Source organism: Hipposideros armiger, unplaced genomic scaffold (assembly GCF_001890085.2).
Source record: "Hipposideros armiger isolate ML-2016 unplaced genomic scaffold, ASM189008v1 scaffold_75, whole genome shotgun sequence".
NCBI classification, from domain to species: Eukaryota; Metazoa; Chordata; class Mammalia; order Chiroptera; family Hipposideridae; genus Hipposideros; species Hipposideros armiger.
This window is the reverse complement of record NW_017731425.1, coordinates 2,425,839-2,442,726: the sequence shown is the minus strand read 5'-3', so window position 1 is coordinate 2,442,726 and position 16,888 is coordinate 2,425,839. Positions and strand designations below refer to the sequence as shown.

The 16,888-nt window shown below is 49.0% G+C and overlaps 1 protein-coding gene across 6 annotated transcripts in view; it reads right to left on the bottom strand.

Moving 5' to 3' along the window:
• AP1B1 (adaptor related protein complex 1 subunit beta 1) overlaps window positions 1–16,888 on the bottom strand; it is a 49,060-nt gene that overhangs the window by 18,595 nt on the left and 13,577 nt on the right. For all 6 annotated transcript variants that reach the window (XM_019643120.1, XM_019643121.1, XM_019643122.1 and 3 more), the window contains exons 2-7: window positions 12,074–12,136; window positions 8,421–8,526; window positions 5,796–5,931; window positions 4,769–5,014; window positions 3,368–3,558; window positions 2,337–2,558 (exon numbers count right to left, since the gene is read on the bottom strand). In XM_019643120.1, the coding sequence (XP_019498665.1) occupies window positions 2,337–2,558; window positions 3,368–3,558; window positions 4,769–5,014; window positions 5,796–5,931; window positions 8,421–8,526; window positions 12,074–12,110 (938 nt within the window). In that variant the 5' untranslated portion in view covers window positions 12,111–12,136. The remainder of the gene's footprint in view (window positions 1–2,336; window positions 2,559–3,367; window positions 3,559–4,768; window positions 5,015–5,795; window positions 5,932–8,420; window positions 8,527–12,073; window positions 12,137–16,888) is intronic.

Here is a 16,888-nt window from a genome sequence, read left to right as displayed (position 1 = left end):
AAGGATTACCATTGCAGGCCTGGGTCTCTCGTTTAGAAAGGCCTGGAGTCTGGGAACTCAGCTTTGGGGGTGTTCTCACCACTCCCTAAATGATAAAGGTGGTTAACTGTGCCTAGACCAGCGGTTCTCAACCTTTCACAGGGGTCGCCTAAGACCATCAGAAAACACATATTTTCGATGGTCTTAGGAACCGAGACACTGTTCCTCTATCAGTCTACAGGCCCACATGCAGATACACCCACATACGAGTACCCAGCGACCCCTGTGAAAGGGTGGTTCGACCCCCAAAGGGGTCGCGACCCACAGGTTGAGAACCGCTGGCCTAGACTGTTTGTATAAACAATATGATCTATGCTAAACACCGGCTTTCCTTCTGGGAGTCTGGAATTCTGGTAGGTGCCAGGCAGAGGGTGCCCACATGAGTGTCATATAGGCATGCCCAGGCAGAAACATTACACATTTTGTTGCTGAGGGGGGAGTGTGCTCTGTGTGACCCCCACCTCCACAGATAGGAGGGAGGATAAGGAAGCCGGCATGTGGATTCCTCCAGACTGTGTCATTCTCCCTTAGGATTCAGCTGTGTATCCTCACTACTTCCATAATAAATCTTAGCTGTGAGGAAAACTGCATGCTGACTCCCATGAGTCCTAGCGAGTCTCTGAATGTGGGGTGGTCCTGAGGACCCTGAAACAGACACCTACATAACGGGGCTGCTGTGAGAGTTAGACATGATGCATCTAGCATAATCGATGCCTGCCTCAGAGAAGGCACTGGCTACGTAGGAGCTATCACCAGTGTCATCGCTCCTTCCTCAACTGACACTACCCACTTCATTTTTCTTAGATGAGGAAAGCTAAGAGGTGGAGAGGCTTGTACCAGGTCACGCATCTAGTGTAAATAAGGATGGGAGGCAAGATGAGAGTCACCACCCCAACTCCTGCTGCTATGCACTTTCCAGAACAGAAAGGAGGAAGAAAAATAAGGACAGACGGTGAAAAAGGGAGAAGACACAGCAGAGAGAAAGGAGGGATCCTGGGTACTCCGTGATGCTGTGCAAGCTACAGGGAGGTCCTGACAAAGCAAGGAGCCTCCATTGTGCGTGTGGAGGGGGCAGGATCCTGAGCTGGGGGGCCGCAGAAAGAAGTGATTTCTGGCAAAAGCTGCCCAACCACATGTCAGGACTGGGTCAGGTGGTACCTTGGCAACACGGTCAACTTCTTAAGAGATTTGTCATGTTAAGTATAGCTCAGAGAGCCCTTCACGATCCATATTACTACACCTTACTAATCTCACCCTGCAACTGTGAATCCCTGTGTCACAGAGCTTTTCCATATTTAATTCCCAAACCTTCACAAATGTCCCCATTCCATGATATCTCTGGGTATCCAAGAGTGTCCTAAGAACCAGACTGATGCTACGATGACAAGGAGTGTGTGCTCCTTGTCATTCCAAGAGAGAATGTCTATAAGGCCCTTTTATCGGCGCAGCCCCGCTCCCACCAATAGGGCTACTGTAACACACAGATGCTGTTGAGTTAGTTGCTGAGTGGGCTATTTGACCAAAATGACTGGGAAGACTCCAGCTCCATTCTGCAGAGCTGCTGGGCTCCGTCACTGGGTCGGTCCAGAGAACACCTCCTGCTTTGGGTCTCTTGGACCCAGCACTGTTAACTGCTTTTCAGCCCCACCTACCCTGGGCATCAAGTACCTTCCGTTAGAAGCAGTGGCTTACTGCTGCCATCGTTCCCCTGGGGAGGATGGAAACGGGCTGTGCAGCATTCAGAGCCACTTTGACATACCTCTCCCCTGGTCCCCAGGCTGATGCAGAGTCCACAGTATCTCATCACCCACAGTCCTCCAACCTCAGGGAGTTTGACCAGAGCTATGGACTCTGTCCCAGGAAAAATGCATATGCACAGACAAAATCTTACAACCCATTTCTGGAGAGCTCTGTGGACTGTGGTGCCATCCGTTGTCTGTGGTTAAGAAGCTCCATGCTAGCTTCTACCTGATTTTGCTACCTGGTTAGGCTGAACCAGGGTTTCTCAACCTCAGCACTACTGATATTTTGGACGAAACGCTTCTCTGTGGTGGGGCTGTTACGCAGCATCATTGGCCATACCCAGTAGATGCCAGTAGCACTTCCAGGTGTAACAACCAAAAATGTCTTCAGACATTGTGAAATGTCCCCTGGGGGACAAAGCTGTCCTTGGCTAAGAATCCCTGGGTTAAGCTGAGACTTCCTGCATGGTGACATGTAAGTTTCCCTTCGAGACCCTGTTCCCAGCGGTAGAACCCCTAGGAGTACACACAGCATGTGTGTGGCAGTCCCGGTACCTTTTCTGCACGATGAGGTTGATGTTCCGCAGGGCCACGTACTGCAGCTCAGGCTCAGCCGACAGCAGTGTGACTAGGGGCGGGGCCAGCTTCTTGAGCAGTGTGCCATAGTAGTCCAGGTCCTTGGACAACATCTCCATGAACTTCATCAGCACCTTCACAGCGGACAGCACCACAGCAGAGTTGGCGTGGGAGAGCCTGGGGGTGACCCGCTCACAGATGCTGGAGTATGTTCCAAGGCGGCAGAGAGGAGACAGACAAGGGGAAACACCTGTTTTTAGTTATCAAGACAGCATGTCTTCTGTAGGTGGGAGACCTTCAATCTGGTTCTGCAGCCTGCAAACTGATCCCAAGCAGGTGGGAAAAATCACTCTGAAACTCAGTTTCCCCATCTAGAAAATGAAGATGATGATGCCAACTGCACAGGATTGCTGGGGCTAAAATGAGACAATGCATGTAAAGTACCAGCACAGTGCCCAGAATGTAGTAAATACTCAATAAATGTCAACTCCTTCCCTTCCTCTGCTGTGACCGTGTTCAAAAGGGGCAGGATATCATGTTGGTTAGGATCAAGAGTCAGGGAAATTCCAGCTGGGTGACCTGCACGATTTCCTCTACTTCTCTAAGCTGGAGTTGCCTTTCCTATAAAATGGGGACAATGATAAGACCATCTTCACAGAGTTGCTTTAAGGATTATCAAATGCATGGGAAGCACCCGCAGAGCCCCAGACACCTGGTGAGAATTCAACAAAGGGGGCTGTGATGCTATCCACCTCCATCACTCAGCTGGAGATGACCAGGATCTCTGCCAGGTCCCAGGTCAGGCCCTGGCTTCTGTCTCTGCCCACGAAGAACAGTGAGCTGACTGCCTTAAGCAACACCGCTGACAGCCTGGCTCTGGCCTCCCTTGAGGTGTGTCTGCGGATGGTCTGTGGGAAGGAGCCCACTGGAAGCCTGAGGTCCCGCTCATGGTTAGAGAACCTGTGAGGCCAGCTCTGGCTGGACTGGCAAGCAAGGGGCAGCTTGCTCACCTCTGGGCCTCCCGGTCATCCTTGGGTGTGTAGTTGGCCAGGCAGTCCAGGATGAAGATCTGGCCCCATTCGGTACACTCATTCAGGGCTGTGAGCAGCTTGTTAATGGACTGAGGGTTCAGGTCGAGGAGGTTGCTGCTGGGGTGAGACTCGGCGATCTCGGAGAGGGCAGCTACTGCATTTGCCACCACCTGGTTGAGAGGGTGGAAGGAGCAGAGGCTGGGGGCACTGCTCACAGGCCAGAGGGCAGTGGGACTAATGATGCTGGTTGGTCAGAAGTTGAATATCCTGAAAAAAATATGACCCGATGGGCAGGGTCTGGAGCATAGAAACCCACTCTAAGCACTCACCCTACTGACTCCTCTGTAAACTGGAACTAAAATAAGTGCACTTGCCATTAAACAAAATGAGGGAAAACAAAAGGAAGATCTAGCTCCAGGTGCCTGGCAACAGAAAGCATTCCCAGCTACCTAACACACAGCCCCCATCTACCAGTTACAACAGCTCACTTCAGAGGCTGTCAACAGCGCTTCTGAGAGCTAGAAGATTCTTGCAGAGGCCCTTGGGGCTGCTGGGAACACATGGGGGCTGGAATACAGAGGGGCTTGCCAGGTGAAGCTCTGGGCCCTCAACCCATTTCCACCAGAGCAGCTGTTTTTATGTGTGCTCTGCATGGCTTTCAACTTTTCCCTATGACAAATAGTGCTCCCAGGGCTATCCGTGTACTGGCCACTCAGCGCCAGTGTGTGATCAGTGTTTCTGTAGGACACAAAGTGGGATGGCTGGGCCGAGGGGTTTGTGCATTTCATTTTAAACAGGGTCAGCCGAACTGCTGCCACCGCTGTGTGTGAGGAGACAAGTTCCCCTCCCATCTACAACCTGATGTCCTGTCCTTCAGGCTATGCTACTTCCAGGGTGATCTCTATAACCCTGCAAAGATGTGGGGAAAGGGAAAAGCACCTCACATTCAGAGCTCACCGATGGTCTTGGTGAGAAGACAGTGACAATGATAGTGACTGGAAGGAGGGCACTAGTCTTGGTTGCACCCCTATTGTGTGCCAGGCCATACTAGGCACATTACCTTCACAACTTAAGCGTTACAGCACTCTTGCCAAACATGTAGGATTAGATCCATCTTACCGATGAAGAAAACAGGGCTCAGAAGGTTAGGCAGCTTGCCCAAAGTCACACAGCTTGTTAGAGAGTGCGCAAAGAAGAGAATCCAGGTCTAGCTCACCCCAAAGGTGGTGTCTGAACCACTGTAGACATGATAACCATTAGCCCACCCAGCAAGGCTCTGGCTTCCAGGAACTGGAGACTATCTGGCGGAGGGTCAAGCCAAGGTCTTCCCAAGCAACCCACGAGGTGGTGGAGGTGGCATGGTGGGTGGCAGCAGCTTACCATGGGGTTAGAGTCAGAGATGAGGTCTTTAAGGGTGTCTAGGAAGCCCTGGTCCTCTACCAGCTGGGCGTTGATGTCGTGGAGCTTGGCCACGCACACAGCTGCCGTCTTGCGCACATATGGGTCCTCATCCTTCAGGCACTTCCGGAGTGGTTCGCACAGGTACTCTGTGATCTTGTCAACACGGATGCAGCCCATGGTCCGCACAGCAAGGGCCCGGATCAGGGGGTTGGGGTCCTCACAGTCCTGAGGGGAACCAGCCATTGGCCGGGGGCAGGGGTGGGCTGAGCAACATCAGATGGCTGCTGTGGGAATCTCCCACCAACTGCGGCCAACAGCATCAAAAGTGCCACATATGGGCACTTAGCATATGCCAGATACTGTGCTGGGCTTTTGGGCTTTGTCACCTCTGATCCACACAACAGACATACAACACTCTTCCTATTTTACAGGTGAGGAAGCTGAGGCTCTCAGGAAGGTTGGGAGCTCACCCAGTCACAAAGTGGAGCTGAGTCAAACTCACATCCATCTAGCACCACAACCCTTAATCTTCCCATTGGGCCACAGAACCCCTCATTTGGCCATATCTGAGCATAAACAGGGATCGGGGAGCTAAGATTATAAAGGTGCACAGAGCTGACAATTCAAGTCCCCATTTGTTCCTCAATCTGGAGGGGCAAAAAATGCAGAAAGCAGCAAAGTCTAGAAGGGGAACACAGAAGCTCTCAGACATTTGCTGAATCCTGCCCTGGCAAAGGATGCAGGCAATGGCTGACCCCAGGGGAACTCGGGGATCAACAGGGCTTGTGTGACTTCACGTAGAATGAGTTAGCAGGTTCTATAGCATCTGATTTTTTGGAGAGTGGGAGCCCTTTGCTGGAAGATGAAGCCCTCAGGATGGGAGTGAGAAGGCCTGGAAAGGAGCTTGCGTGTTTCTACCCAGGGCCATAGTGCTTCACCCCAGGAGGTCGAGGAGAGAAGGAACAGTGAGCACCTATACCACTGCTCCCACTAGGCTCCTACTCACCTTCACAAAAGTATTGACGGCCATGATGGCCATGTCGGGCTGACTCTTGGCATAGTTCATCAAGTACAGGTACACCAGCTTCTTTAGTTCCAGGTTGTCCGTCTGCATACAGTTTACCACGTCGGGGAAGAGGGCACTAGAAGGTCAAAATGACATCAGTGTGGGGAAGGCCAAAGAAAGGGGAAGATTTTTCAGGCAGCTAGTGGGGTGGGAGGAGTGCGGGGAGACAGTGGATAGGAGGGTAGGAGAAAGATAACAGGACTTCCTAGTAAAAGGGAGGACATCAGCTATGCTCTGTTACCATGAACACCTACCGGTAAAAATGGAATTCCAAAGGGTGATTTTAAAAGCAAAAAGAGTCCTCTGTTCTTTTCCCAGGGTTCAAACAAGGCTCTGGAGCCCATGAGACCTGGCTCAAACTCAGCTTTGTCTTGTTAGCTGTATCAAGTTGGGAAAACTCCTTCATCTCCCCTAACTCCCGAGTCTGTTCCTCATTTGCAAGAAAGGTGCAACAAAACCCCATTTCACAGGGCCCCTGTGTAATTAAAGACAACATACTTGATATCTGGGAGACGCTAAATAAATGAAAATGGTTGTTTTTCCTTCCCTGATACTTAACGTGGCCCTTATACAGGGCTGCAGGCTCCGGAGGGCTGTAGAGAACCAGGGAAGGGCCATGCTGCTTTCACCACAAGGGCCAGCTCAGGTGCCCACTAAAAATCAGCTCAGCATGTACAGAGCATGTGCTATATGCCAGGCTTGGCACTAAGGGCTTTACGTATGTACTTAATCTCATTTAAAAGCCCCAAGAGGCTAGGGGATTATCCCCGTTTTACAGAAGATAACACGAGGCTCCTAAATGTCAAATAACTGACCTGAAGAGCCAGCTTGACTTCAAAAGCCATGCTGAGGATTGCTGTTATTCTAGGTGGAACCAACGTGGCACTCACAGTCCCAGAGTCACAAGCCCCTTGAGATGTGAAATATGGTTAGAGATCAATTTTCTGTCTCTGGAATCATCACCTTCCCTCTAAAGTCTTGTGATTTTATGGGTATGGCCACAGTAACAAGAGACTTAAGAGGTCAAAGTAAACTTCCTGAGCCCCAACAGGCAGGAGACCAGTCAGTGCTAAAACTGATAGATCACCTTGGAAGATGAAAGATGACATACCAGGAAGAAAGCAGGGGTGGGGTGGGGTGGGGTGGGGTGGTGCGGGGGAGAGGAGAAACAGCTGATGAGCCCAACTTGCTCTTTTGGGCCCGTCATATCAGCATAACAAGCTCCTCTGAGATGGAAGACCAAAGAGGCTTCCGCTGTGAGGAGGTGACAGTGGCGTTCTACTGAAGTCAAGTGGCTCTGTCCTAGAAGGAACCTGATTTGGAAGGAGGCACAGTTTTCCAGCAGACGCCTAATCCCTTTGCCACTCTGTCTTCAGCAGGTCCCTCTGCAGAACTGTTTCTCTCCTGTGGTGCTGTCAGGATCCTTGCTCCCCGAGGGCAGTAATGGGACAGGGCAGTCCCTGGAGAAGTCTGGAGCAGTGTGATCCTGCTGTGTGACCCAGATGGGGAGCGGTCCCATGTCAGCACCAGGGTGTACAAAGCATGGGGCTGGGCACCATGAGGGCACAGAGGGGAGGGAATGGGCAAAAGCCACGGATTTGGATTTCAGAAGGGCTGGGCATGAGTCCTAGTTCTGCCGTTAACCATGTGACTGTTGGACAGTCATTGTACTCCTTTATTTTGTTTCTTTAGCAGTAAAATCATCATTACCTACAATACGGAAATTGTAAGGGAACTTCTGGAAAGACATATCTGAAACAGTTCTGCAGATTCTCAAACACTGTGCAAGTGTTAAGCTGTAACACTTGGGGACTTTACAATGTGGTGGGCAAGTAAACACAAATACACATAAGAGGAGAATAGTCTAGAATTAGTACCACGTGATAGGAACATAGAGCAAATGCTGTGTATTTACGGCATTGGGCTAGGATGATGAGTAGAGGCAGCAGGGAGACCTTGAATGGGTTTTAAAGATGGAAAGAAAAGCTGGGTGAATGAAAAAGGGGAAAGGGACATTTCAGGAAGGAGGAAAGCATGAGCAAAGGTGGGGCAGTAATTCTACACGATCTGTCCTGGCAATCATAGGCAAACCAGAGGCTGCCAACTAATGCCAAATCGGAAAAATCCAATGTGCAGGTATGTTTTACATGCGCAGTGTTCATTTCTTTAATATCATCTGGCAATCTAAAATAGGGAGATTAAAAATAAAAAATCACCCCTTCCCTGATTCCCCAATGCTGTTCCTTCCCCCAATTCCCCAATAAAATCTTTAAAAAAAAGGAAAAATCTAACTTCTCATTCTTTTTTAAAAACCAGAAGACCTGGCCACACTGGGTTAATTTTCCACAGCGGGCAGCAATCCTCTGGAGTTTCTGACAGGGTTCATGCCACGTCCACTTCACTCACTCCATTACTGCTTGACCCCATTAGCATTGGAGCTTATGACCCCTCTGCAAATAAAGCCTTCTGTTCGGAAAGGAGGTCTGTGAAGGGGGCTAGATGAAGGGAGACGTGGGTCCCTAGAGAGGCCCTGAAGGAGATGCCACTTGGCCTACTCCTGCACACCTGACATCTTTGCCAACAGTCATCGACGCAATTACTTTCTTCACCGCCTCCTTCTTCTTCTCCTTCTTGTCACTGTTGAGCTCTGCCTTCAGCTCGAAGATCTCCCCTAAAAAAGGAGGCAGGCATGAATGATCTATCCCCACCTTGCCAGGGGGAGATTCCCAGTCCCCAACTTCTCCAAGAGTGAGAGAGAAGCAGGTAAGACACTCCAGGCTGCAGGCTGAGGGCAGCTTTAGGCACGTGGTCTCGGGTGGAACAGGCAGCAGAGAGAAACAACTGTTAGGAGAGGAATTATCAAGATGAAAGCTTGGAGGTCACATTGGATTGAAGAGAGGAACGGGGAAGCTACAGGTGTTGTGAGAGAGACAAAAAGCGATCCAGCCAGATGGCTGAAAAGATACAGAGGGAAGCAAAGTCTTCCTCAGCCACCAGTACCCAAATCCCTCAGGGCAGCATGTAATGGAATCTGGGGACTTAAGTTTTGAGGGGAGGAGGTAGGATTTGCTCGATTTCCACACTTGGCTTTTCTTGTTTTCCTAGAACTTCTAGTTAAAACAGCACACTCAGGGTTTCACTTCCTGAGACCCAAGTGGCTGCTCAGCTCTGAAAATGGGAATTCAGTTGCCCCACAAAGGACCTAGCACGTAATAAACTGTTTTTAAGAACTTGATGATCTAGAAAAAGAAAATGAGGAAGTAGGGCTGTTTGGGGCCCTGCCATGAAGAGGTAGTCAGGACCCTGATAAACCTAGTAAAAGGTTAAGAGGGCAGGCTTTGGAGTGACAGGCTTCCCGCCCTCAGAACAGCTGCCGCCAGGCTTTCCTGAGCCTTTCTCTAAGCCAGGCGCCCCTCTAACTTCTTCCCACGCTTTTTTTCAAGTCATCCTCACAACTCTGCATTTCCTATTTTATAGATGAGCAAATGGGGGCTGCAAAGAGTTCCGTAACTTGCCCATGGACACACAGCTGGTAGGATAGGAGGTAGGCCAAGATTCAAAACCAGGTCTGCCAGCTCCAAAGCCCATATGCCCAGGCTGACCCAGGACACACACTCTGCCTCTCTGGACCGATTTCCTTTTTTTTTTTTAAAGATTTTATTGGGGAATTGAGGGAGGGGAACACCGTTGGGGAATCGGGGGAAAAGGAACAGACAACTTGCTGTCCTTTTGTTCTTCAGTCTAGTTGTGGAGGACGTTGCTTCACTAGCCCATGTTGGTATTATCATTGTGCTCTCCCAAATGAGGCAGATCGGTTGCTGGCCACCAGACAGCCGCTCACGGCGGCTCTTGGCAGCTCACGCCGGCTGCCGGCCACACACGGTAGCTTATGGCAGCCCACTGCAGCAGGGGCTGCAGCCTACATCGTCGCTGGTGACTCATGGCAGCTCAGCTCCAGGTCGAGCTGTTTGTTCACCATCTTAGCTGTAGAGGGCGCAGCGTCACTGGCCCTCATGTGGGATCCGAACCGGGGCCCTGCTATTCAGAGCTGGCGTCCCAAGCCAGCTCTTAACCAACGCGCTACTTGGCCGGCTCCTGGACCGATTTCCTCATCTCTACTCTACCTTGACCAGGGCACTGGATTCTCTGAGTGTTAAACTCAGATGTGAGCCTCTCATTTCAGTGCCTGTCACTCAGCAGCCTGCATTAAGGGTGGCCACTATTATTAATTCACCACGCAACTCTCTGTCTTGGTTATCTTTTTTGTAGAATAAGAGTCCTGGGCTTCCCTCTCAAGTTACTCACTCAGGATGAGGGTAAAGCAGATTGTCGTGTGGAGGTAAGTGCTGAGGAAGTTCTAGACAGATTTACAGTGAGGAAAAGAAAACCAGCAGGTTTTTATCATGACTGAACAATGTGGTGTTCAGCAAAGAACTCCAAACAAGGTTAATTAAGAACACACAGCACAGCCCGGGGCAAGGCCACACTGAGGATATTGCTCACCAGAGCCAAGAGGAATCTGCAGACCTTGCAGTTCAAATTCATGGCTCTGTAGGGCTGAAGGAAGCCATGCTCTTCTCCAAGAGACAGAGAGGGGCCATGTCTCTCAGCTATAGACTCCAACAGACCATGATGACTTTGACCCTGGGCCCTACTGCAGGGCTGCCCCTGCTTTGCTGGAAACCTTTGGCTGGTTACAGTACAACTGGCTGTCAATGGATGGATCCAGGCCTGAGTCACCTTGGCCTCAAGAAGGCTGGTAAGGTGAACCTGGGATCTGCCTGCATCTGAATGTCTCTCCTTCCTGTCACTAAGCCTAGCTCCTCAATCACATACAAGGCACCTGATTCTCTCTACCCAACTGCCATCCCCTAGCTCAGGCAGGCACCATCATCTCCATCTCTCATCAGAGCTATGGTACCGCCTCCCTGCCTCCCCCAGCTTCAGGCCCTTCACGTCTTTATTAGAATCTGCCTTGGGCCTCCCTTCCCTTGCTTAAAACCAACACTGATGTCAGATTTGGACCTAGGCATCTCTCCACAGACATTCTCTTCAAAAGAAAACACACAAAAACACCAGCACTGACACCCCAATACACTCAGCACTAAGTTCATCCCCTCCAGCCTGGCTCACCAGGCCCTGATCCCTGCACTTCTCCAACCTTCCTTCCATCACACTCTTGAGTAACTTCTGCCGAAGTGCTTTTCTTTCCCTGAATGTACCAAGGGCACTGCCCTGCTTCCCTCCCCAGCCCCAGCCCCTTTATCTAGCCAGGTCCACCCAGGGCCCTCCCACAGCCTCCTACACTGCCCTTATCATAGCACCCACTGCCCTTCAGAGTGATTACTACTTAATAAACTGTCTTCTCTGCTCAACCACAAGCAAAGCCAGTTTAGAGACTGTCTCTGTCACTGTACATGGAAGGTGTTCAATAAAACTGGCTGGACCAATAAATAAAATGCCTGAGAAGGGGCAGCTGACCCAACAACAGACTCTTTTAATCTGGTCAGCAGGCGTGTGTCAATCTCATTTGGAAGGAAGTAGGGAGGAAGGAAGGACCAGTCAGAAGATGCTTACAGGGTCAAAGCATATTTGTCGGCTGCTAAAACAGCCTCCATTTCCCAAAAAGCAGAAACAATCAGAATATGCAACAATATAAGATGAGCTTAGCAAATTTCAGTGCAGCGACTCAGTAGACTGAGTTGTCAGAACTGTGGGGAAATGTTTATGATAATGTCAAATGAAAAACAGAATATAAACTCTGACTTAACCACATAAAACATGTGACCTTGGATAAGGACTAGACACACATATCCTTGTGTGGCTGCTGATAGCATTGTATACCTTCTTTCCTCCAGGAAAAACACATCATATTGGGTTGTCAAAAAAGGCATGATGCATTTTTGCAATGAAAAACAGAAAAAATGTCATGACTTTTCCGACAACCCAATATTTAACAATTTTAAGCCATGGGGAACAAAAGGTCTTTTTTTCTATACTTAGAGCTAATACTCTTCCCTTTTTGAATTCTGAAAGAAGTGGTCAATTTCTTACACCATCAAAGTTTAATTTTCTGGATCCAGAGGGTTAAAGATGCTCTGGGTAATTCCCACCACTCGCTTCCAGGCCCCCACCCCACCCCACCCCCTGTAAGGAGCAAGCAGAAGGGCTGGGCAGGGAAAAAGCAGGACACAACCCCATAATGAGACAAACAGTACCTTTCTTGGTCGTGGTGAAATATTTTGAGTCAGTCATTTTGGTCCTTTATCTGTGGCCAGACTCTGCAAGACAGAAAAGAGGAGTGACTTTCTGTTGTGTTCCACAGGAGGAGGCGAGAAGGATCCAGCACATGTGCGGTATGGGAAGATAGCTTCTTATCTCTCTACTGGGCAAATGAACTATTAGATAAATGGCTGATCAAATTTTGGAAGGTAATTCTGAAGGATCTATCAAATTTTTGAATGTGCATATCCTTTGGCCCAACAATTTACTTCTAGGAATCTCTCCCACAGAAATATCTGCACAGGATATAAGGGGTTTACTGCAGCACTGTCCAAAACAATGCACCATCGGAAATAACTTAAATGCCCATCAATACGGAAATGGCTCCGTACTCTGGAAGAGTCCACAGATTAGAAAGCACCTAACAATCACGGTGACAGCAGCTCCATCGTGACCATATTCTATTCAGCACTGTTCTAAGTGCTTCACACAGGTTTACTCATTAGAGCCTCACCACATCCTCACTGAGGTACTATCATTGCCCTACAAAGTCAAATGAGCTTGGAAAATGTTGAGTTTAAAAAGCTAAGGACAAAGGCTGGCCGAGTGGCTCAGGTGGTTAAGCTTGCTCAAGAGGGCGAGCTCTGAGCAACAGGGTCGCTGGTTCGATGCCCGAGCTGAGCTGCCAACAGGTGGCAGGATGGCTCAGCTAAAAAAAAAAAAAAAAGCTACGGAGATTTATTCTCTCAACTTTTCCAGCTTCTCTAACAGTGATATGCCTTATTCATCTCTGGAGAGCGCTAGCATTCATACACTGCAGACTCTATAGTGTTCCCCAAACCTAACTGGACAGTTTTCTCAAAGCACCTCTCAGGACATCTCCTAGTGTAAAACAGTGTGAAGTGCTGCTCTAAGGCAATAGGACAAAGAAAGTACCCAGGCCCTCACATTCATTCAACAAACATTTATTGGTCACCTACTATGTAACCTCAATAGCTCTTCTTGGTCAACAGATGAAAGATAAAAGAAGCTACATAGGAGCCAATTGTCCTGGACACATGGCAGAGGCTTCTGGGATTGTTCTAACATTTATTAAGAAGCTATCGTTAACTGAGCCCCTCTCAAAGCCAGGGGCTTTACATACATTATCTCATTTAATCTTACCAATAAGGTAACTGCTTTTTTTTTTTTTTAAAGACTATTTAAAATTTTTATTGGGGAATTGGCAAAGGCGAACAGCGTTGGGGAATTGGGGAAGGGGAACAGACAAGTTGCTGTCCTTTTGTTCTTCAGTCTAGTTGTGGAGGACATCGCTTCACTGGTCCATGTTGGTATTATGATCATTGACTTCCTGGCTGAGGCAGTCAGTCGCAGGCCATTGGACGGCCGCTCACAGCAGCTCACGCCAGCTGCCGGCCATTCATGGTAGCTCAAGGCAGCCCACTGCAGCCTACGCTGGTGGCGACTCACGGCAGCCCAGTTCCTGGTCGAGCTGTTGTTCACCATCTTAGCTGTGGAGGGCACAGCATCACTGGCCCCCATGTGGGATCTAAACCGGCGGCCCTGATGCTCAGAGCTCATGCTCCCAAGCCAACTCTTAACCAACGAGCCACTCGGCCAGCCCAAGGTAACTGTTTTTTTATCCCTATTTTTACAGATGAGGAAACTAAGGCCCAGGAATGTTAAGTAACTTGCCCAAGGCCACATGGCTTGTAAGTGGCTGAACTGGGAGACCATTTCAGGTCTGAGCTCAGCACCTGTGCCCTACTGATAAAGCAATTCTGCTTCCCTCATCTGGGAGAGAGGACAGGCCTGGCAGTAGCTAAAGGCTCAATCCAAAAAACCTCGAGACTTTCAAGTGTAATCTTCCAGTCTTACCTGTAGTTTCACATGGTAAGAAAATTACACAGCCCCAAAAACAGATATTTAGTTGGAGAAAACTCACTCACTTTGTCCCTTCTGTTGCTTCTATGGAAGAGACTCAAACATGTAACCCATTAACATCTTTCTTCAATTCATTACTATGTGGGGGAGAGACGGTTACTGGTGGGATGTGGGATGGGTATGAGGGGTTAAGGATCATTTCAAAAGTCTCTGGAAACAAAGCCAATATGTAGCTTCTTTTCAGCCCAACTGTATTTTTCCAGGCTAAGCTTGTATTTATGGCAGGATGGCAACAGGGCTACTCTCCAACTGAGACACCCATGGATTTTGTTTCAGTAATCAATGGAAAACAAATATGTACTGTCTCGGGGCTGCCTTAAGTCCTTTGTGGGTCCCCTTAGGATAAAGGAATAAAGGATTGGCTGATAAAATGGGATAAAGAAAAAGACAAACTTCTACTTTCCTTTTGCTTTGCAAGGTTTAAAAAGGGATTATGGTACTTTTCAATGGGAGCTACGGGAAAGAACAGAAGAGACCGCTGCATCTGATGACGCCAGTCCTGTCATGGGGACTAACTGCCCCTCTTGGTAGCAGGAGGCAGGGCTGTAGACAGATCCACAAAGGGAGGACCCACAGTGGTCTGGTCCACAGCTCCATCCGTCCTCCCCATTCATGCCTGGCCCAGGGCTCCACAGCTGGCCAGTGTTCAGTTGATAACTGTTGAATGAAATGTGAAAAGGGGCCACTGAAATCCCAGGGGGCCTCAGCCTGCTCTCTGACAGCTCTATTATGTAACTATCTGGCATTTGTTTCTTACAGGAGTTTAGTTACATTAAAAACAATTTTCTGGGCCAGCCGAGTGGCGCGTTGGTTAAGAGCTGGCTTGGGACGCCAGAGGACCCCGGTTCGGATCCCACATATGAGGGCCAGTGACACTGCCGTCTACAGCTAAGATGCTGAACAACAGCTCAACCTGGAGCTGGGCTGCCATGAGTCGCCGGCGACGGCGTAGGCTGCGGCCCCTGCTGCAGTGGGTTGCCATGGGCTACCGTGTGTAGCCAGCAGCCAGTGTGAGCGGCCAGCAGCCGCTGTGAGCAGCTGTCCAGAAGCTGGCGACTGATCTGCCTTGCCCGGGAAGAGCGCAATGATGGTGCCAACTTGAGCCAGTGAAGCAACGTCCTCCACTGGCTCAAGTTGAAGAACAACAACAACAAAAAGACGACAGCAACTTGTCTGTTCCTCTTCCCCCAATTCCCCAGCACTGTTCCCATCCCCCCAGTTCCCCAATAAAAAAATCTTAAAAAAAAAAAGAACAAAAGGACAGCAGCTTGTCTGTTCCTCTTCCCCCAATTCCCCAGCGCTGTTCCCATCCCCAATTCCCCAATTTAAAAACAAACAAAAAATTTTCTTTTCAGTGCACATAAAGCTGTTTTATCAAAGAAACCTCACCAACCTAGAGGTTCTTTTTGGAGCTCTGAGAATAAGCAGGTAAACAAGATAATGGGATGTGCATCACACAAGAAAGGGCTGCATGGCTTCAGAGGTCACAGGCTTGAGAGCATAACCGGCAGAGGTATTCCAAACTGGAGAGTTCCCTGTTTCTCAAGGCTAAGTTTAGACTAAGAAGAGAGATCAATGAAGGCAAAAGGGGCTAAAAATCACAGGCCAAAAGAATCACAGAAAGTAACATACAAACACCACCAATGTTAAACGTAGAAGGAAATCAAAGTGAACAAAGCAAAAACTACCTTAGATGTCTAACTTCAGCACTGCCCAGAAATTCTTCCTTCTCCAGTACAAGGAGGCTGTCAGGGGCTTTCCCCTGATCTGCAGGCACAACACAATATCTGGGGGCCCTAAATTCCCAGACCATAACCTGCTGGTGACAGATCTGTGTTGTGTGTAACCACCCAGTGAAGGAAAGGGTGGGGGAATTTGGGGATTAAAAAAAGCAACAAAGCTGTGGGGTCAGTCAAGTCAAAACACCACAGCTGCTGATACCCCTAGAGAGGAGAGCTTTAGGTGACATTCCTCCTTTTACAGGTGCTAAGCAACTGTGCTCACAAACTTGAACTGTCACCCAGTGGGCTGGCGCTGGCTGCCTCTTTGCTCTGCAGTATCTATTTTGCATATCCCTCTGCAGAGGACCCGATGGGACTGGCGATGCAGAAATCAGATCCCTCTGAAAATGTTTCATATACAGGAAATTAAAGTAGAGGAGGAAGGAGAGGTGGGGAGAAGTGAGAATGCTTTTGCAAAGCCCACCCAGAGCACAGATAAAAAAAACCTCACTTCACTGTGAAAAATCACCTACACCCTGCTGGATCTACTGCAGGTGGTTATTTCCTTGGGTCCTTTCATAGCCTCTTAGATGTCAGTGCGAGAGAGATTTTTCAATCTCTTTGCAGGAATGGAAAAAACCCTACAGTTCAGTCCTAAAGGAGCTCAGGCTTGTAGATGCTACAGGAAGGACTGTGCTGGCATTGCTCAGCAGTCACCATACATCGCATTCCTACTAATGGAGGCCGAAGGGGCTAAGACCTTGTTCTCTGATGAATCTGATCGTGTCCATGAGCCACAACTGAAAGCAGGCAGCCAATTTAGGCAAGAACAAGCTTAGGGTTTGGATTCCATCTTTGGAAATCGCAGGGCACATTTTAAAAAGCAATAAGTGGAGGGAATTTTTAGTTCAGAAACTGCTCTGGCCAGTGTGATGAGTCACTTTGGCTAAGGAGACACATTCTGGGCTGAGACACACCTCAACTGAGCATTTACAGGCCAAGGAATGGCTCAAGGGATTGATTGGCACAGTCCAAGTTAAGACAGGAGCACCCCTGGAAGGACTGGTTTTGTCTTTTTTTTTTTTTTTTTTTTTAAAGATTTTTATTGGGGAATTGGGGGGATGGGAACAGTGCTGGGGAATTGGG